General features: G+C 31.1%; 2 protein-coding genes across 3 annotated transcripts; both read right to left on the bottom strand.

Moving 5' to 3' along the window:
* Positions 1 to 639: 639 nt before the first annotated feature.
* On the bottom strand, positions 640 to 6,935 carry LOC139524379 (uncharacterized). The gene is made up of 4 exons (XM_071319149.1): positions 6,757 to 6,935; positions 5,746 to 5,851; positions 4,400 to 4,647; positions 640 to 1,313 (listed from the first exon to the last, which is right to left on the bottom strand). Exons 1-4 carry the CDS (start codon positions 6,887 to 6,889, stop codon positions 1,174 to 1,176), a joined length of 627 nt encoding a protein of 208 aa, XP_071175250.1. The 5' UTR covers positions 6,890 to 6,935; the 3' UTR covers positions 640 to 1,173.
* Positions 6,936 to 8,483: 1,548 nt separating this feature from the next.
* On the bottom strand, positions 8,484 to 13,242 carry LOC139524365 (uncharacterized). Of its 2 annotated transcripts, none has more exons than XM_071319129.1 (4): positions 13,133 to 13,242; positions 10,071 to 10,236; positions 9,450 to 9,628; positions 8,484 to 8,870 (listed from the first exon to the last, which is right to left on the bottom strand). In XM_071319129.1, the coding sequence occupies exons 1-4, from the start codon at positions 13,164 to 13,166 to the stop codon at positions 8,668 to 8,670; spliced, it is 582 nt and encodes a 193-aa protein (XP_071175230.1). In that variant the 5' UTR covers positions 13,167 to 13,242; the 3' UTR covers positions 8,484 to 8,667. The 2 variants fall into 2 exon arrangements, with proteins under 2 accessions (XP_071175230.1, XP_071175239.1); XM_071319138.1 differs by having other exon boundaries at positions 9,450 to 9,544.
* Between the last annotated feature and the right edge of the window lie 9,226 nt (positions 13,243 to 22,468).

Genomic DNA, 22,468 nt, shown 5'->3' with positions numbered 1-22,468 from the left:
ATGTGATTGATTCATAACCCTGTCAAAGCTAAATGTTAAGTAGTGGAGTATAGAAAAATGTATACAAAAATAGATTTTGTTGTTCATAGTACGAGTGTAGGAGTGAACGTTTATAGTCATATCAAACTATTATCAAAGCTGGTATAGTTGGATTACAAATAGAGAGACGAGATATAAAAAGTAAACAAAAAAAGACCAAATAGCATTACAAATTGTATTATGATGTAAAATTAACACAAGAGTACTCTTTCTTCATGAATATATCATTTAAGAATAACATAAAAAATTTAGAAGAACTTTTATATTTTATGTCATTATGCTGACTTTCGAATGCAACAAAGGGGACAGTTTCAATATAAAAATATGAAAATATAATACAGAAAATATAATACGATTAGTATTTATCTTGTTTATGATTAAGTTAGTCTACGGGGTCGGAAACAACTAGTGATAAGTCAATGGCATGGGTATTCAGTTGTATTTGCATTGGCACATTTGATTTTTGAAGGCTCAACCACAGTCTTTTGACATTGAAATGGTAAACATCATATAATACAGTAAATAAAGGCTCTTCAAATCTTTTAAAACCGGCATAGTAAAAGTACAGTCATACATAACCCAAAACATCAGACAAACATGTAAGAACACTAATATAAGTTTATTAACAGATCTAAACATATGCAAAGCAATAGTAGCAGACATAAAACATAAATTAGCAAATATAAAAACGTATAATCACTTAGTCTAATTTCTAAATTTCACACATCAATCTCATATGGTTCTGCAAAATAACTGATGAATATGAAAAGTGATATAAAATGATATATTGAGATAAACCCCCGAAGAAATACTGCGGAATATTAACAGGGATACGAAATGATATTTTACAATGAACTGATCTCCCACGTTAAATCAGATGTATCATATTGTTGTACACTACCGTTGCGGTGTTTAGAAAAGCATCATAATGTTAAAAGAACACATATAATCCTAAAATACATATTATGTCTAACAATATAAGTAGTGTTAGTAAATATAAATTATAATGTTAAATGGAATAACAACCGCTTTACAAACTAGACTTTGTATGTAATCTCTCCTAATGTTTGTCTTATCGACTGTTTTATGATCTAAATATGCAAGACACGATCCTCTGTACTTTTCTCTGTATGTCTATACAGGGTTTGAACCACCTGTTGTGGAGTTGACAGCGCTGTATGGAGGCGGTGGAGCTGTGCATTCGTCATACGTAGGAGGATGTACAGGTTCGCTGCTTTGTTGACGGTCACATGTACGGTGAATGTTTATTCGAGCTGCAAACACAAACAACATATGCGTTAAAGATAATAACTTAACTTCAAAATGGTTTAATACGATACAACATCAATTGTTCACGAATAATTGAAAGGTCTTTCCTTTTTTCTTTTATCAATTGCCTTCTTAGTTAAAAAATATTTGGTTTCTAAGGACTTTTATGTTCATAACAAGTGGTTGCTAAGGACAAAAATCATTCCTAAGGATAAAAATATTACTACCAGTGTTAAAAATGTCATATGTACTATTCATAGTATTTAAAGTTAAAAAAATAAGTGATTGCTAAGGACTTATATGTCGTTGCTAGGGACAAAGATGTCATTTCCAGCATTTAAAAATTTCATATTTATATTATTCATAGCCTTCTAAGTTAAAAAATATATGGTTGCTAAGGTGTTTTGTGTCGTTGCTAGGGACCTGACCTCTAACCTTGACTTAACTTTGTAGATCTTATTATGCTGAACATTTTTGCAATTCAAAGTTTCTTTCTATCTCTAACCACTTTTGAGTTAGAAGCAAACAATCATCATTTCGGATCCAAAAACAGTTTTGGTGCCCTAATTCAATATATAACAGTTGATCCAATAATTTTGAACCCACATAAGAAATGTAGATCTCGACAAGACACACATTTTCTCCGTTACATTTTATCAGTCATCTTTTACGGTTATTGAGTAAATTAGATAACAAGCTAAGGTCAAAATCTAGGTCATGACCTTGACCACCGATACTAGATACTTTATTTCATTTCAACATGTCGCGTACTTTTTTGGGGAAATTTCATTAAACTTTGACCTTAGGTCAATTTTCATGGTCACATGAATTGATGATCATTGGTGATGATCCTAGGTGGCTACAACTTACGGTTTCTGAGTTTCAGTAGCCAACCGCCATTGGTTAATTTTCAAAGGGGCATAACCCTACCAATGATTCGTTGAATCTTTTCGATCCACATGTAAAGAAGAACCAAGGTCTGTTCATGAACAAATTCCACCCTTTGTTTTTTTTTCTACCTATTATGGTTAAGGAGTTAAAATGATAACAAGGTTTTCTGTGTTAGGGGATATAACCGCTATAAAGGAAATGTTACGGGGTCGTGCCCTCACCACAAGATAGCTTTTGGTCAACCGATACTAGATACTTAATTTCATTTCAACATGTCGCGTACTTTTTTGGGGAAATTTCGTTAAAGTTTGGCGGAAAGAATAATAATAATCAGAAGAAATACAGTAAGGTCTTTCCTTATAGAAAAATGAAAGACCTTAATAATGACAACTGATGCCAGAAAATAGCTTACTGATACCCAAACTATGAAGATTTTTGTAGTTTAATATATATAAAAAAAAATACAAAACAAGGGGAAATAACAAGTAACTGTTCCAAAATTATATGGTTAGTATGTACTTTTATATTTAAATTAGGGAGATCATGAGCTTCCAGTTTACAGTGTCAATTTCAGAGTCAGCACATAGCTGACTTTACACTTACTCCATCACTATATGGTTGTTAGGCACTCTTCCTTGAAAGACATGCAAGGTTTTATGTATTGTTTTGTAAACATCTTAATGATCAAACCACTGTGTTGCAGTCCTTGTGTATATTTATGTTTTATAGTTTCAGATGAGATGAGATAACAAATAAATATAGAACGTGACTATGGCCCTAATTTCAAAATAATTGGCACATATGTCTGAAAAAAAAGAAATATTTCAAATCTTGACGGCTAATGGTAAATAAAGTGCATCAGACTATTGGTTAATGGAAACAAAATTGAGGAAGGCCTCCAAGAATCACTTTGGTATGAAGAGATCAAACCATTCTAAGAATATCATGGACGAAAGAATACCCCCAAAAACAAATTAATTGATTTCTTCTTTTGGGGTACGAACATGGGCCTTACGAACATAACACAAACAGCTCGGAGATATAACTTTTCTATAGAAAAATGTTAAAGAGCGTGAGTTTATAAAGCACTATGAATGTTGATTTAACATTTATACATTTACCATTTATCTTTAACATTTATAAACGAATCAAACAGAACAAAATTAACAAAATTATACAGTTCAAAAAGAAACAAGTTGAGGGGGGAAAATCAAAACAATATCAAATTTGACCGCAAAGTTAGTTCCCACTGTTTCGTGTGCAACTTAAATGTAATCGATTTGAAGGTAAATAAGGACCACTATCTCTGCGAATAATATTGTGTTAGAAAACACGGATAATGCTAAAATTTTATTGTTTGTTTATTTAAGAGTTATTTCCACAATAACGTTGTAGCATTATGAAATCAAATATTATAATTGATTGGACCAACCAATTTAGGATTTAACCAATCAATTTGATACATATCTTAATAGTTATGAAAGATATCAGGATTATAATTTAGTACGCCAGGCGCGCGTTTCGTCTTCATAAGACTTGTCAGTGATGCTCATATCAAAATATTTATAAAGCCAAATAAGTACAAAGTTGAAGAGCATTGAAGATCCAAAATTCTAAAACTTTGTGCCAAATACGGCTGTGTGCCAAATACGGCTGAGGTAATCTTTGCCTGGCATAAGAAAATCCTTAGTTTTTCGATAATTTCAAAGTTTTGTAAAGAGGAAATTTATAAAAATGACCACATGTTAGCACCGAAGTGTTGACTACTGGGCTGGTGATACCCTCGGGGACAAAACGTCAACCAGCAGTGGGATCGACCCAGTGGTGCTTATTGTTATCAAAGGTACCAGGATTATAAAGTAGTACGCCAGACGCGGGTTTCGTCTTCATAAATGTTTTAAAATAAAAATAAAAAGTATGGAACTATTGCGACTGTAATTTTTCTATAATAAATAATGAAATCCATCTTTGTATCATTATAGGCCTGTATTTTTTCGCTGCTAAATGCATCCCCCTTCAATATAAATATGTGGTTATTGCCATGCTGATCGTGTCATTTGATACTGATCTCGTGTTTTTAAATTCGTATATAATAAGAAACTAGGATGATTCTGACCTTTTTTTTTATAAGATATGATTGTGCTCTTTTAACACGAATTTTGTGATATAGAACATACGTGTTGCTTTTTTAATAACTTGCCTATTAAAAACCTCAAATAAACAAAACGTTCAGGAGCACTGCTATCATCTGGTTGATTTCTCACATTTGAATTACGTGTGTTTCGGTCAGTAGAAGATATGGCATGCTCCTGTCTTTCTTCCCTCAATCTGGCATATCGTGTGTCTTTATTGTATTGCAAAATTTTCCTCGTCCACGCACATAGACAACACATTAAAGATAAACCAAACGTACTAGCAATTACTATTGCAATAATTACTCCGGTAGATCTAAAAATAGAATAATAGTTGTATAACGAGGAATAAAAATAAAATTGAGAATTGAAGTGGGGAATGTGTCAAAGAGACAACAAACCCGGCCGTTAGTTTTTTCGTTTGAATTGTTTTACAACCTTTTGTCATTTCGGGGCCTTTTATAGGTGACTATATGCGGTATGGGCTTTGCTCATTGTTTAAGGCCGTATGGTGACCTATAGCTGTTAATTTCCGTGTTATTTTGATCTCTTGTGGAGAGTTGTCTCATTGGCAATAATACCACATCTCCTTTTTTTTTATACAAACTGCAGAACACAGTCGAAGGCCACCAATGCCAGTTTCTAAATGTAGGACAAGAAATGAAAAAAAAAATATTCGTGATAACTTCGGGGAAAAGCAAGTTCAAAAGACTAAACTCATTATTGTTAGTGTAGAACTGATATAAAAAAAATGCTTTTTATCTTGATTCTGTTTTGTCAAAACAAGCAAACAAACATCGACAATGAATTACTCACTTGCAAGTAAATAATTCGACCTCATTGAATTAAATACCTTCGCTAGTGATGGGTTATGCATGAACTAGGTGTGTTCAACTATTGACAAGAAAAGGATGCGTCAATATTGAAAGTGAACAAGGGCAAACCATGGGTTGACTGAATCGATATACAAAAACACATTTTTTTTATGTTTTTAACCTATGATATGAAATCAAACAGACCTTGAAAAATTTAATAGCACGAGTTCGCTATCTATGTTTTTGATTACTTCGGGTTATATGATCGTCAACAGTCTTTTGAGATCACCTCGATGTGAGTTGGCATCTAGACTAAAATACCCATGAAGTGTTGATACATATGAGCAATATCGTATATTGTTTATTTTAGACTTTTTAAAATTGATGTTTTCAGTATATCATCAAATATGAACACTTGAGTCAAATCAGTGAACATGGCAGTTGATGTCTCTTTAAAAACCGTTTCAGATATCTAATGATAATGAAAGAATTACAAATTACAATTTTTAAATTACCATCTTCAGATATGCATGTTCAAAATGGAAATTTACTGATAGAGACATTTATATGATTAATATATATCCATCTCTTTGACTTACAAGCTTATTTCCGCAGGACAGCAATTACTACTGTCGATGTTTTCGTCATAGCAACATCCATGATCACATAAAACCTTTTCACAGTATACTGGAGACTGGTGGGATCCTAAAATTTTAAAATATAACTATATTTATTTTTACATTGCAACGTGTTTGTTAATTTTATACGTATCTTAAAAAATAAAATTGTGCTTGAAAATGCATTTTTACTTTTTATCTATTTTATGTCTGAAATATAATTCGTCTTCAATTTTTCTTACTTACTTCTTGTCTTAACGCATTTATGACTATTGTAAACATTGATTAAATTTGAATTTGGAAAATTGGTAAATAAAATATATATAAAACAGGAAAACTTGTTTCGATTTTAATACATGTAACTATCTCAGGTTCATTATCTATTACTCTAAACACGTATTCCATGTCAATTTGTGTCTTTTTCAATGTTGGAAAAAGTGTTAGCCTATTAAACTCTAAACTGTTCGTAAAACATGTGATAATTCAATTTGGCATATTACATGTACAAAGGTAGTCTTCTTTTGTTTGTGATCAAGGAAGAGGAATATCAATTTCAGGTACGTTCCATACACCTGATGAATCCGTGTAAACATTCATTATTAGGTACATATTTGTTCCTTATATTTGAGAAAAGCCTCCTTACGTTTCCCCTTAAAACAGAGAAATTCAGAAAGAAGATTGGAACGGGTGTATCAGTATGAAATTATATATATTATATGTCTATGATTTCACATAGGTATTTTTTTTTATTAAACGGTACAAATGTTGGATATAAAAAAAACAACACAAAACCCCCAAAACTACAAGTAACTGATGATGCACTGGAAAGAAAGCTTGATTAGTGTATATAGTATAGTGCATTGTTGTATTTTCATCCGGTTAGGAAGAATAAGGCTTAGATATCGGCAAGGGTAACAGGACAAAATATTGAATTATATTGCTCTTTTGTTGCTTTGTTTTTACATAAAACTTATATAATAAAGTGATACATACCTTTGATATAAATCAAAACTACAATGCAATGATATATTGTACATATATAATACGCCATTTTTGAGTTATTCAAACGTGACACCGAATAATTAAATAGAAAAGAATTAACTTCCTGCTTGAGTAAAAAAAACATGTTTACTACAAATACATTGTTCTCATCTTACAATATTATATATATCACATGACCAAATAGCCCCTGTCTGATCAGTGACTGCGCAACCTCCCTTCGCACCGAGACTGTGGTGTCGATTATACTGGATCCTTTCCTGTGTCATTCTTAAACTGTTTTTTAGCAACTGGAATTTTCAGCCTTGTCCTCCTTTTTTTTTCCTTTTTTCGATTTGTATTGTTCCTCTTGATAAATTATTTAATTCATGTAACATTTAAGTTTTTATTTCATTGAAATCACTATTCATATTTGATATTACGAATCCTACGGCATTTGTGATGAATCTTATTTTTAATTATATTCTAGACAATTAAACTATTATAATTTTAGTGTATAGAAGGGTTTGAATCAGTATATCCAACCCACGTCACTGATTTGATAAAGTGTCATATTTGACCAAAGAATAATTGCATGTTGTTTTGATTCACAACGGTAGCATCTAAAATCTATAATAACTCACAGCTAGCCTGTATTATTTGTGATAAACAGTGACAATTTATCGTTTAATTCTTGGTACTTTCCGATGTTCGAATATTTAGGGGAAAAGGACGCGACTTTCTTTGACAAAATCCTGGCTCCTATAAAAAAAATTTGGGCCGACACCATATAAGGTTTACAACGTCTGAGTAGTATTACAAGCTCTTGCATGTTGGATTTTTAAGAAAAATATAATCATTCTACATACAATGTACGCTTATGAAGTTAGAGTGTTGCTGGTAAGACGAGCAAAATTTATAGTTACAAAAGTGAAAACGTCTCGTTAGTATTGATTCTGGGACTAAGGTGACCAACTGTGAGGAACTAAAATTGTCTAAAAGTGAGACAGAGGAAACTTTATCGGTGGTTTTTATTATTATCTAGTTCTGGAAGATATATTCATGGACCTTTTGGTTTGGTTTGTTAATGGACCATTGTCAATATTCCTGAATGGGAAATTAAATGATCTAGCTTCTTTGATCTTCTAGATATTGTTTTTTTTTGGCTTTATAACTATTTTGATATAAGCGTCACTGATTGAGTCTAATGTAGACGAATCGCGCCTCTGGCGTATCAAATTATAATCATGGTACCTTCGATAATTATTGTTATAAATTAGACCGTAAAGTACATGTAGCTATAGCATTGTGAATTGCTTCATAATTTTCATGACGCGGCCTTTTATAACCGACCATAAGGTATGGTGTTTGCATTTTTGCTCATAACTACTATATTTGAAATTCGTAGGTATTTGTCTCATTAGCAATTATACAACATCCCTTATTTTTACATAGGAACAAAAATATCATAAAAACTGTTTACTCCTTTTTTGTATTGGTACGCAAACAATTACAATATTCCTTTGGCTAACCAATCGCTGTTTGTCTAATTAAAGTATAAATGCGGCCACAGGAGAGCAGATATATATTTCAATGAACAATCTGTATACCAATAAATTTCATTCGGTAAAGATATTGGTTTTGTTCATTAATAAAGGTCGAATGGTGTTCTAGACGAATAGTAAGAAGGTTTTATATGATTCATAAAGTCTATATATTAGATTAAATAAGAGGTAACAAGGTAACGCTTGTCGTTTTAATAATTATATGTTGCAATTAAATTATTAAATAAGGTTACAATACTTGGATATTCAAGAGGACAATGCATGCAATAATACAATGAAGTTTTGAAATTCAAAAATAGATTCACATTGATTACAGATTAGTACAAAAGGATGCTTTACATGTGTTTTTATCTTTTATTGACTATGTACATGCGTTCATAGAACTTTCACTTCCTTTCATGTTATCATGAGCAAGGTTGTCGTAACTTGGTGGATAAGCTGTGTTTCCAGTACTTGGTGGGTACGCTGTATTTCCATTACTTGTTGGAATAACATTTAGTTGTTCAGTGCTGCCCATCATATTCCCATTACTTCCAAATGTTGGCGGAAAAGCAGTTTGAGGGTCTAAAAATGTGACATTTAATAATCAAAATTATAGCCTGACTTGCTATTATAACATAACGCCACATAATCGATAATACAATACAAAACCAAAACTTTTCTCACGATCAACTATATGATCCAATCAATATTAATTTAGAGAATCTGAAGAATTTGTTTTCAGATTCGGTTGCCTTTTTCACCCTTTTTTTAAATGATGCATTAAATTCTCATATGATAAAATATTTGAATATATAAGAAGAGCAATAGCACTTTGAATGTTTTGTTTTTGTATTGTATTCACAACTTGATTTTGCATTCTCGTTCTGTGCTTCCTGTGGATAGTTGTTTTATTTGCAATAACTCCACATCAGTCTTCTTTCTTTTATGTATAAGTATGCTAGTTGACAGATAGTCTTTTTTGTGCTCTAGTTGTAAAGGAACAACATTAATTTGTATATATTTATATCGCGCTGTATGAAGCCTTAAGTATCCAAAGCAAATATATTCTGTATTCTTACAAGTTATTCTTTTTTCATTTAATAGATATATAATCTGTATATACATGAAACCATTTACACGTAATTTAAACGTCTATCTTACATGTTGAGGGGGCGTTACTTCCGGGAGTTGTTATGTATGCCACTGGTTGTTGAGATAGTACCTGACCTTGCATACCTCGCTGTGCTCTCATACTTCTGCAGATACAGGAGATGATTGAAATAAAAATAGACAAACCGACGAGACTGCCAATAACTATCCCTACGGTCTCTGCTGTTGATCTATGTAACGAAAGGGAAAATGGTTCATATTTTATTAGCAGTTGATGATAGTTGAATGAAACAACTATGAAATACATGTATTTTCCTTGACACGTATAAACAGAATAGTATTTCCTCTTTGGCTTTAAATTAAATTGAGCATGGTATGAAACACAGATCAATTCATTTGATATATTGAATAATACATACAAAACATGTCATCTTTTTTTTATGTAGAATACAATAAAGCCCTTTTTGTGCTTGCATGTTACAAATCAAAACCCATCACCACTTTATATTGGAAGCTTGTGTCGTCATGAATGTAACATTTCATTTTCAAATAATGGTTAATTTTTAAAATGATTGTTGTTAGCCAATTAAAATGACGCATTGCAATGAAGCAATTATAACTTGTAATGTCATTTTGATGAAATGAAATAATGCTCGTTTCTAAGATACATACATAGTCTTTGATACAGAGTAGCTTATGTCGTAGTCATAAGATGAATAAGATGAGGAACAACATGGATTTGATGAATAACTCGAACAACAGCCATATATACAGTATTTGCTTCTAAGACTTGAAGAATACGAATAAAAGCTGTAATAACAGGTTTTACTGTACACTCCTAAAAACCAAATATTTATTTACAATTGTATAGTGTTTATATATACAGGAAAAGAAAATAAATAATGCTATATGAACGTAATGATCAGCTAATATGCATGTAGCATATTAATGTTTTCCTTGATAATACACGTGCTTATCTGGTATCAGAGTAATCTAAAATGTTCTTGTAATAACTGAATAATGTTTAGATGCATTCAACTAATGAGTAATAATCTGAACACAAAGAGTCAAGCGTTTTGTGCATCTAATTGATTGAGGAAGATTTTGTGTATGGTTCTCTTATTCATTATTTTTATTATGAATGAGCGTATAGAGGTCAATGTATAGTCGTAAACAATAGACGGTCTCTACCCAGCATGTTAAGATTCTTTTTAAAACATGTAATTCATTTATCAAAAACAAAGCAAAAAGATACACGTACAAAATCAAATTATCCGAATAACAAAACATTAAGATCAAATGAAATATTGTACCCTCTGAGCAAGTGGTTTGTTTTAACTTTCAAAAGCAAACATTGTCATTTTTTTTTTAATGATGTTCCTCCTTGTAATTAATTTTCCGTTTCATGTTGAAGCATTTCCTTAAGAAATATCTCCTTCGGCATCAATGATTCTTTTCTTTTTATTTCTACAAAAACTTTTTTTATCTGTGCTTAAAAGTTACTGAATGTCTAGCATTTATTATATACAATGAAATAGAAGGAAATTTTTCTTTTAAAAAGAATGGGTTTTTTTTTCGTTACAAAAGCGACATAAATAAGTTACGTCCTTTCTTCTTATAATTATCTTAGGTGAAATCCCTCTTTTATTTAATGTAATTTATAATGTTATCTTAATCTCATTATGTTATTGCATCACGTTAAAAGCAACCTCAAACTAAATGAGGTTTAACATTTGTTTGTTCTTTTGTGTGATGGTTCAACAAAAGTAACCAATTTAAGAATAAAGGAATTTAGACAAGAAACTTATTGCACCGACGGGTCAAAACCCGAAAGCTTGTTAGTTTCGAAATATGCATTTATCAATATTGCTCGCTAAACAGTAAGTTGCGTTTGTACGTATAATTGAACGTTGGAATCAAATTGCAATGGTGTGTTCAAAAGATTTAGAAATATATGCCCCATGGTAAAAGATACGGTTTTATAACCCAGGTCTAATACTATGAGCTATTGTTTTCAAGAGGAACGTATAGTTTAAATTGCGAACTGTAGTATTTTATTTTTCTATTAACAAAAATGAGTTCCTTCAAAAAATGACAACAACTAGATTTCTTTTGCACACCCTTAGCATGCGTTAAATAGTTGAGAGCGCTGAGTGTTACTATTCAACATTCCATCAATCAATTACTAAAACGAAGAAACAAAACTTTTGACTGAAACGCACTACAATTTATCATTATTTTTCTATCACGATGCTATATTAGTTTGGTAGTCAAGTAATACTCTGCAAATATATAGCTGAGCTGTCTTTCATCTTTTACAATCATTTGGTAGTTCTCACACAAAAGTATGCGTTAAAACTGACCTCTTTTCCAAAAGACGCACTTCTTCCATGCGCGTTTGAAATTTATATAAATTATTAAATTCTATGTTGTTCAAAAAAAAAAAAAAAAAATGCCACTTATGAGCATATACATTGTACTGGTCTTGTTACAATCTTGTATGGACGACAAATGACAACTTTAAATCAGAACCCATTTATGATTCATTTATTCGACATATTTTTATATAAAAAGCTTTGTAATCGATAAGTTTTAACCTCAATCATCTTTAAATCTATATAAAATATTCGCCATTCTACGCATATGATAAAAAGCACGTTCACTCGGTTCGGGGAAAAAACCGTTTCCAGAAAGTAATAAAAAATTACAAAAATGCCGATCTCTGATGAAACTTCAAGTCCGTTATCAATTGGCAAAATCAAAAGCCCAAGCACATCAAACGAATGGTTAACAACTGTGGTACGTATACAGGCATTTTCATATACAGAAAATAGACGATTAAACCTGACATGGTCGCTACCTTAAGTTCTCAGTTGTATGGCAGTCGTAAAAAAAATCAAATAAAATTTATGGATTCTCTCATTTTTAAAAAAAATTCTTTTAATAGAATGCATTATCTGTTTTTACTAATGTTGACCTCTTCAGTCTCGGGAGTCAATTTAACTGACCCTCGAATACATAACAGGACCAATACAGACACAGCCAGTTAATAACACTATATGATTCGATGGATACAATTTGTCGTACTGTTTCAGACGTACTTATAATATAATCATTATTTTGACCGCATCCTACATTTATTTGTAAGATCCTCTACGAGAATCATTCAGATGAGCTGTAATATTCCACCGTCATGCTTTTTATATAATGTACTGTGTTACGACGCTAGATGAAAGGTAACACTCAGCCACCGAGAGCTTGATTTGTGTCGAGCCTAGGCGGTCGAGTGGTCTTTCGCCCTGAGCATAGTGCAAGACGATTAGGTGCCAAAATGTAACACAGTAGCTTTATTTTTCGATAAACATTGCAGTTCTGCATTCCTCAAATGTTTGCACATACGTAATATCGCCAATTTTGCGTACCGTTTATAAGTTAATACCATCTTTTAAAAATTATATCACAATTTTAATTATCCATTAAAGTTTTTAAGTAACAAACAATTTAAAATAAAAACATCAGACACGAATAGCGTATGCATACAAGTATAATACAGTCTGAGCTTACAATAAAAGAAAAGCACAATTATAACAGCGGGTTTTTTTTCAAAATAAAAAAAAAAAAAAACAAGCCTATGACTTGTAATTCAAAAGAGTATAAGAAAGTCTGAGCTTGAATTTTTTGTTTTTAACAGCGCTTTTTTCAAAATAAATATAAGATGAAAAAACCATACAAACCTATGAATTGTAATACAAACAGGTATCCAAACATATTGCTGGTTGATAAAATTATTTTTTGAAGTAACACCTTTCGCTTTCCGAATTTAAACAAACTAATTTAATTTTTTCCAATAGGAATTTTCTTCCTTATACGTATTCACTTAATGGGCGGTTATCTCCTTAGAAAATAAGATATGTTTAAACCAATGACTTTTTTTAATGAGATCAAATGCCTATTACAGTTTGTTTTGTTTTAAAAGTTTACAATCTTACGTTGATTGAGTGTAGCTTATGTCCCTTTAATATCTGCGTTATGTAATGATACATACATGATTCAGAGCTATTTAGAAAAATAATAAAATAGATGAAATGCTCATGAAAATGAAAAAAAATTAAAAGGAAAAATGAAGAACGGAATCTAGATAATAGAGAACTTTAATACTACTGATCAGTTTTATCTTAACTATAATTCTTGGAGTGAACCAATAATCAGATCTGTCTAAAACTGTCCATTGGTATAACTTATTATGTTAGGAACTGTTTTAAAGGTGTCTAAAATTGTTCTAGGTAATCTTGACAGATTTGGGATTGCAAAAATTATTTACACAACCAAACTAGTCAGGAGTCTGGAGTCCAATGGTTTTTATCCGTTTTATTCGTTGCTGTATTTCAAATTTCTATTATTCCTTGATTGTTTGGTACATGAATAAGTTCAGAGAATATTATCCAATCAACGTTAATTTAGAGAATTTAAAGAAGTAGATTTCAGATTTGGTTGTTTATTCGTCCCTTTTTTTAAACTGATATAAGTAATTCTCATATGGTAAAATATTTCATAAGAAGAACAATAAAATCTTTGATTTTTTTTTATTGTATTCACTTGGAACTTGATTTTACATTCTCGTTCTGTGATTACTGGTGGATAGTTATCTCATTGGCAATAACTTCACACTAGTCCGCTTTACATGTTGTATTAATATGCTAGTGACAGCCAATCTTTTGTTACATTGTTGTATACAGACTCAATTAATTCGTTTATATTATTATCATGCTGTATACAGCCTTATTTATCCAGAGTACATATATTTTGTATTCTGACAAGTTATTATTTTATTCATTAGATATTCATTAATTTTATAATCTATATATACATGAAAACCATTTACACCTTATTAAAACGTCTATCATACATGTTGAGGGGGTGTTGCTTCCTGTAGTTGTTATATATGCCACTGGCGGTTGAGATACTACCTGGCCTTAAGAACCCTGTCTCATACTTCTGCAGATACAGGAGATGATTGAAATAAAAATAGACAAGGCGACGAGACTGCCAATAACTATCGCTATGGTCTGTGCTGTTGATCAATTAGCGAAATTGGAAAAAAATTGGAAAAAAGTATACGTATACTTGGCCTACTTCGATTCGTCCGATTCGGATTGTTTCGAGTTAAAAGATCGGTGCTAATGTGCGCACCCTTTCCGAATCTAAGTCAAAACTCCTTCATCGAGTTGTAAGTGAAAAAAAATTAAAAAAAATACATTATGTTTCAGAAAGAAAAGTCCTGATTCTGTATGCTTTAGAAAAAAAAAGTTGGTTAGTGAAAAAAGATTGTTGGAAAAAAAAATGTTGGAAAAAAAATGTTTTATTTATAAACATCGCCGACAGTTAAAACACACATGAACACTATTTGTTTATTAAAAAACAGGCAAAAATCAAATTCCCCTTGTCAGCCTCTTTCTTCGGCTGTATTTTGTAAAAAAAAAAAAACACTTATTTTGTATCAATGATTTTTTGTGTTTCCATTAATTAGAATTATGTGCAAGTTGAAAACCGGAAGTCGTTTATGACATAGAATAGATGTCGTTTATGACATAGAATAGATGTCGTTTATGACATAGAATAGATGTCGTTTATGACATAGAATAGATGTCTTGTTTGGCACAACTTTTTTGAATTTTGGATCCTCAATGCTCTTCAACTTTGTACTTGTTTGGCTTTATAAATATTTTGATATGAGCGTCACTGATGAGTCTTATGTAGACGAAACGCGCGTCTGGCGTATTTAATTATAATCCTGCTACCTATGATAACTATTATGACTTATAAGTTGGTCTGATGACGGATACAATATCCGGACGCCTTTATTTTTGTTTTTCTTCCAAAATAACCAAAACTGAAAAGTCATCAGAATAGATGACAAATGCGACTATGCATGGTACCTATAGAACACAAAGGCATGATGATTAACTTATTGTGGAAGGAAAAGAAGCGACACACAAAATGAAGTCTTTTCGTTTAATAGTATAGATATTGAATAAAATATCATCATTTTTTTTATATATAGAATACAGTATAGCCCTTTTTGTGCTTGCATGTTGCAAATCAAAATCCATTATCACTTTATTGTAGAAGCTGGTGTCGTCACGAATGCTACACTTCATTTTTAAATAAGGTTGGCCAATGAAAATGACGCTTTGTAATGAAACAAACATAATTTGTAACGTAACGTTATATAAAATAAAATAATGTTCGTTTCTGATATAAAATACATATATTCTGGATACAGTATAAGATGAATATGATGAGGAACAACATGAATTTGATGAATAACTCGAACAACAGCCATAGTAGTGCGGTGACAGAAGTGTAAAAAGTCGTCTAGATCGCGAGTTTAATCTCCCCAAATAACAAACGGCTAAAAATAGTCTTGATTTAAAGACAAATATGTCTTCTTTAGTTTTTGCCCTGTCGTCAGAATTTCGTACGGTCACTTTTTTCTAAAATGTCGTTTTAATGACTGGTAGTATATTGGAGAGTTTCAACCCCCCTTTTTAAAAATGGAAAAATGCGTATGTTTGCTTACATTTAATTGAAATAGTTTTTCCTGAAGCTATTTTTATATGTCAAAATATTCTATTCAGTATTTTATTTTCTTCTAATCTATAAAATTTGCGAAGTTTAGACTATTTAAAATTGAGGTAAATTTTAATTGCAAATTCTGACTCAAACTTTAGTTTCTTCTTCATAGTAGTATTAAAAATTATCCCATAATGTTTTAAGCATATAGTAGTGAATAAAACTAATAAGTGATAAAAATTTCGGAACCAAAATATGAAAAAAAACCTGAAGAAATCAATGGAAAAAGAATGGAGTAAAAATCTCCAATTTCAACACGGAACTCAATCACTTGCCTTCCGTCACATTTTGTGTATTAGTCAATAATTTGCTCTCAAATGATATATGAAATTACTACCTTTTTTGCTATTATATACACATATTTTCAATTAAAGTGCACTGATATATGGCACATACTTTGTGTGTATATGTTTATATTCTTTGTTTTTTCGTTATAAAACATCAAATATACTTTGTCAGAAAAGTCTTATTGTAAAATCAAAAAAATTGACGGATAGTTTCAGTAAATATTCCGTGTTATGTCAAGTCTGTGCAACTTGCTCCATTTAGTCCAAAGAAAAGACAAAAGTCGTTAAATGTTATGCAGTGCATAATATGCCCAAACAAACCTCGATTGAAATTTTGAGTCAATTTACTAGTTTAAGGAAGTCGATTTTTGTATCTGCATTGCATAAAAGATTGGATGAGGTGAACACATCATGCAAGATGTTTTATGCGATAGCTGTTAATTTGAAGAACTCCGTACAGGCAGTTTATCATCGTTCATGCTACAAAACTTACACAAGTAAACATATGTGTTCCCCCTTTTAGAGCGAGGAAGCTTCTAGTCTGATATTTAATGACAACATACAATTTTCTGACTGTTGTCCCTCAGTTTCGGGTATTTGTACAAAAACAACAAAACATTTTAGAAAGATAAAAAATTACTCAAGTTTGAATCAGATGAGCGTATTAAAAATGTTTATCCGTGTCAGGTAAAGTTAAAGTTGACATAGTTTCCCGTCCATCTTTTAAACTTCAAGCACTCTGTCATTTTGGTTGCAGTACAAATTTTTTGCTAAAAACGAAAAAAAAATCCAAACCCGTGGAAGCAGATATCTCAGAACACGATACTGCTTTTACTAATTTTATTTTGGCTATTGATAACGATTTTATGGTCATTCCTCATGACACCGTTACTTTATAAATATAGATCATTTTTTCCGGCTAATTCTAATGTAAAATATTCTAAATGTAAAATGCAGTCTAAATTCATTTATTTCTATAGAAATTCAGTTGTCAAACGACTTCAACAAGTTCAAGGCAAATATAACATAATATTTATTAGCAAAATAAATATCTAAGATGCCATATAAGCTTCTAATCATTTGAAAACTGACCTCAAAATCTCATTGTCAACTGTAAACAAAAATAACAGACAGATATTTCAGTCCGCTGCAAGTTGACTTAGAAAAGACATCGAAACTCTAAAGAAGACTACCCAACTTCGGATGAATTGTCTCTTCCTTCTTAATTCAGTCAATGCCTTCGTATTTATTGCAATTCATTCTATTGTTACTCAATGAAACTGCATACAACCAAGACTATTCTCAGGAAATTGCACCAGAGAAATTGTGGAAATGCTCAGCAATTGTTGAGGCAATCGTTCTTGTTTTACCCCTTTTCATTTAGGATTGGCTTTACATATGTACCATGCGTTTGGTTCAAAACACCTTGTTGAAACATTGAATGCCAACGGATTTTATGCTTCTTAAAGTAAAGTGCGACGCTATCTAATATGTTGCCAACCATGAAATTGAGCGAATTCAAGATAGTATATACGTCTCGTATAATGTTTCCCCAGCATCTTTGCAGACAAGCATATGGATGTCATCACACCTTCCTAAACCCCCTTTTAGATCTCTGTTAAATCTTGAAATGATAGGGATGGTTTGAAGCTGGTATTTGTTTAGGAACAAATGTCTTCGGACTTCCTACAATACCTTGTCTGTACTTGTAAGGAAAAACTCAAAATAAAGTGTTTGCTTTGAGCAGAACCTTTCATGTGCAGATCTGTGGCAATGAGTGAAATGTGTAGACATATCAAAACATGTGTTGTGACGGTTGATGAAAATGAAGATGATGGAGATAACGGTTGATTTGGTATAAAGCTTGTTGTACTGGTACACACGGTTCCAGGCCCGAGGTTAGGGGAGTGTTAGCGTGCGTACCCTTAAAAAAGTTAAACCCCCGCCACTATCTGTATGTGTCTGTTTCAAGTCCCGAGACGGTAATGCAGTGTTTGTCGTTTGTTTCTATATACTTTATTTGTTTCTTTCTTATTTATTTTGTACATTAATAATCAGGCCGTTCGATTTTTTGTTTGTTTTACATTATACATGTCGGGAATTGAAGACTATGCAGTATGAATTTTACTCATTGTTGAAGCCCGTACGGGACCTATAATTGTTTTATGTCTCATTTGGTCTCATTTGGAGAGTTGTCTCATTTGCAAGCATATCACATCTTTTTTTTTATATTGAATACTTTTGAAGTTTGTGGTACGTTGCAAGGGAAAAAAAAGGGGGGGGGGATAAAGTTACAAAACCTATAATGTAATAGATATTAACCAGAGTTAAATATACAACAAAAGATAATACTATGCAGTAATAATTGTGAAAAAAAAACAAAAAGCAACGAGTAGTCTATAAAAAAAACTGAAGTATCTGCAAATTCAATTTGAGGTCATATTTGACTGTAGTGTTCTATTGCTTTGGTTTGATACCTCACCCACTATGATAGTTTAAAAATAATTTTATAGTATTGTCCTGCATGACACTTGATTTTTACCTGAAATTGATATTTTTCATAAGGTTAAGGTGCTTTAAACATTTTATAGGTTGAAAACTTGATTTATGAAGTTTTGTTTATAAAATGTCGTTTTAGGATTTTTTTTTGATAAAAAAATCTCAATTATTAAGGTTCATGTATAATAACAAACATTACTAAAGCCAAAACAGTATCATTTGTATTCAGATAGAGTTTAGAAATAGAAAACAATGACAAAATTGAAATCCTCCCAAATGTTCACAGATTTTTACATATGACCTTTGACCTCAATTTAAAAAAAATGTGACCATATCAAGTCCTGACGACAGACACAATATTATAGTACACAATTTCCTATTTCCAATGCTATATTATGTAGGTGTGTGTTCGATGGGGAGATTAAATTAAAAAAATTCTGCCTTGAGTCACCGCACTATAGATACAGTATTTGCTACTACGACTTGAATAATACGTATAAAGCTTCTACTGTAATTACAGGTTTTACTGTACACTCCTAAAAACCAAATATTTATTTACCATTTTATTGTGTTTATAGATACAGGAAAAGAAAAAATAATGCTATATAACCTTAATGAGTAACAATCTTAAAAAATGAATCAAGCTTTATGGTAAACTTTTTAGTATGGTTGAGGAAATTGTATTGTTTACTGTGCTTCTCTCATTGTCATTTTACCGTATTTTTCTTACTTTATTCAATATTATCTCATATCGGTTAAGACTATTGGATAACAAGGGGCCACATGACCTTTTTTAATCTTAATAAATTCCATCGGTCATAAGCAGATCAAAATAGACCGGAAAACTGCTCGTTAACGGACTTTAACATGTTAATGACCGGTGGGGTTTGGTTTCTCTGTTAATGACCGATTGGGCGTGGTTTCTCTTTGCAGAGATATGTCCCTTTAAGGCAAAGGAACAGAAAATGACCGTTGTCGCAGATTTTTCTAAAATTTACTTACAACCTTGACTCGTTGAACTACATATGAAAATCGAAAAAAATAATGCATTTATCTGTTTTATTATCTAAAATAGTACAGATTGATTTTCTTCAATATGAGTGAATATCTGTAAAGATAACACATGAAATCGGCGAAAATTTTTCTAAAATTTTGCTTAATTTAAAACATAAAATCTCTAATTCTACTCCATAGATTTTTCTTTAAAGACTATATGTTGTTGACACATCATTTATTTTTGATGATATAAAATAATCATATGGTCACCGTTTTTTGTCTTATTATCAATTTGTAGCCTTGTTTGTAGTGTAAAACGTCAACAATCAACTTTTTATGGCCTGTAACACGACGACGTTACGATTATTTCGACGTTTTGTAGGATTTTTTCACAAATAACACGACAGTGATGATGTATACCATAAAAACGAAGTCGGTGACCCTATCTTTATTTTCACCATTAAAACGAAAATTTATGTATCCACAACATTTAGTTTTTTTTAGAAATTCTATGGAGTAGTATCAAAGATTTGATGTTTTGCAGACAATTATCAAAAGATTTTTAGCCGATTTCATGTGCTTTCCATACAAATGTTCACCCATTTTGAAATAATTTAATCAGTAATATTACAAATGATAAATAAGATAAATGCATTATTTTTTCGATTTTCAGTTGAAGTTCATCGAGCCAAAGTTGTATGCAAAAGGAGTAGGTCCGGTAAGGGCCGATTTTGGCCTGAAATTTCATGTTCATATAACGAAATATTTTGGACACTTTTTAAACACTTGATTGTCTATTTCAATTTATTCAATTAGTTTATGGGAAAGAGGTTAACTGATTTAGTCATTAAAAATGCTCCAATTCAAGTTTGAATATGAAAAATCTATCAAATATGCAAAACATCGTCACTTTTCAGATGTTTATTGTCAAGTATGAAAGTGGCTGCATCCTTATTCATCCTCAACATTTATCTATGTTATGTATTATCATCAAATACAACTTACATTTCAATATTAAGAATGAACACGAATGCGGCCACTTTCATTTAAGACGGAAACCGTCTAAAATATAACTATTGTGAAGATTTCAGTAACTTAGCATGAATTAACGATGTTAGTTCCCGATATATGTGCATTTTATTGTCAAAAACAGCCCATATTTGTTGTAGCAGAAGCATTCTACTTTCCAATAAATAGCTATATTATTACAATTTTACAATTTTGTAAAACTGCTATATTTTGGGGCCAAAAAGGGTCTTACTGAGCTTACTGAAATCTGTGACATAGCCCATTTACTGTAACTTGACCTTAATAAAACAATTTTCTGTTTTTAATTTTATATTTAAGTTATTGAATTGTTTAACATGTGTTTTCTTAAATATGAAAATCAAGGAAAACTTTTATTTGGTATTCATATACTAAAAAAATGCACTAAGATAAATGGCAGTGACTTATAGCTACATGTATTACTACCACTGATCTTCACCCTTTTCTTTAAAAATCGTACAATAACTGAGTTTGCTTTCAACATTTTAATCTATGAGAATTAGTAAAAACATGGTCCCTCAATGAAATAGCATGATAGTTATTGAATAAATGGTCATTATCGTTATATATCATGGACTGAAAATTGCACTGAATGAATGGCAGTGCTGTCGCACTCAATGCCACTGTCATACGGACAGTCCTTGATGTATCACGATAATTTAATTTATTGAATTGCACCAGTAATTTATTAATACAAAACAAAAAAATTAACACACGCATTTGACCATAACTATCATCGATTTCATTTTTGTTACGTATTATTTGATTTAAGAAAAAAGAGGCAGACGATACCATATACCAAATTGAGATTCAAAACTTAGAAGTCGAAAAGAGACCAAGCAAAATAATTAAATCATTGAAAAAATGGAAAAACTATGAAAAGACAAACAAACGTCAACAAAACGCTATATATAAAAAAAAACAATAAAAAGACGTATATTCTAATATGACGTGCTTCTTTCGCTTTGTGAATAAACCCTTGCTCTAAATCAAATAAAATTTAGTCTGCACGATAATAACGAGTGGTTATTCATTTGTTTTTCTATCTGTAGATACTATTTGTTTCATGCCATAAAATGTTCCACGTATTTATATTTTTGTTGATATCCATGGTAGTTCCGCATTCCTCAGATGGTTGCACATACGTAAGGTAGCCAAATTTGCGTATACTTTTGACCTAAAAGCCATTATTTTACTTTTTTTACAATTTTAATTATCAACTTAGGTAAAGTAACAAACAATGTAAAATTAAAACTTCAGATACGAATAGCGTAAGCACTCAAGCATAATATAGTCTGCACTTGAAATAATAAAAAAAAATATTTGAATTATAATACAAACAAACATAAAATATTCGGAGCATGAACAAATTTTTTTTTTCAAAAACAGCGGGTTTTTTTTCAAAATAGATAAAAAATTATCAAAGCACAAACAAACCTATAATTTGTAATACAAACAGGTATCCAAACATGTTGCCAGTTAATAATTTATTTTTTTGAAGTAACACCTTTCACTTTTCGAATTTAAACAAACTAATTTTATTGTTTACAATAAGCATTTTCTTCTTTATACGTATACACTTAATGGGCGGTTATCTCCTTAGAAAAT

The sequence above is a fragment of the Mytilus edulis genome, chromosome 1 (assembly GCF_963676685.1).
Source record: "Mytilus edulis chromosome 1, xbMytEdul2.2, whole genome shotgun sequence".
NCBI lineage: Eukaryota > Metazoa > Mollusca > Bivalvia > Mytilida > Mytilidae > Mytilus > Mytilus edulis.
Note: the sequence above shows the minus strand (reverse complement) of the source record. Positions and strands in the feature narration are given on the sequence as shown.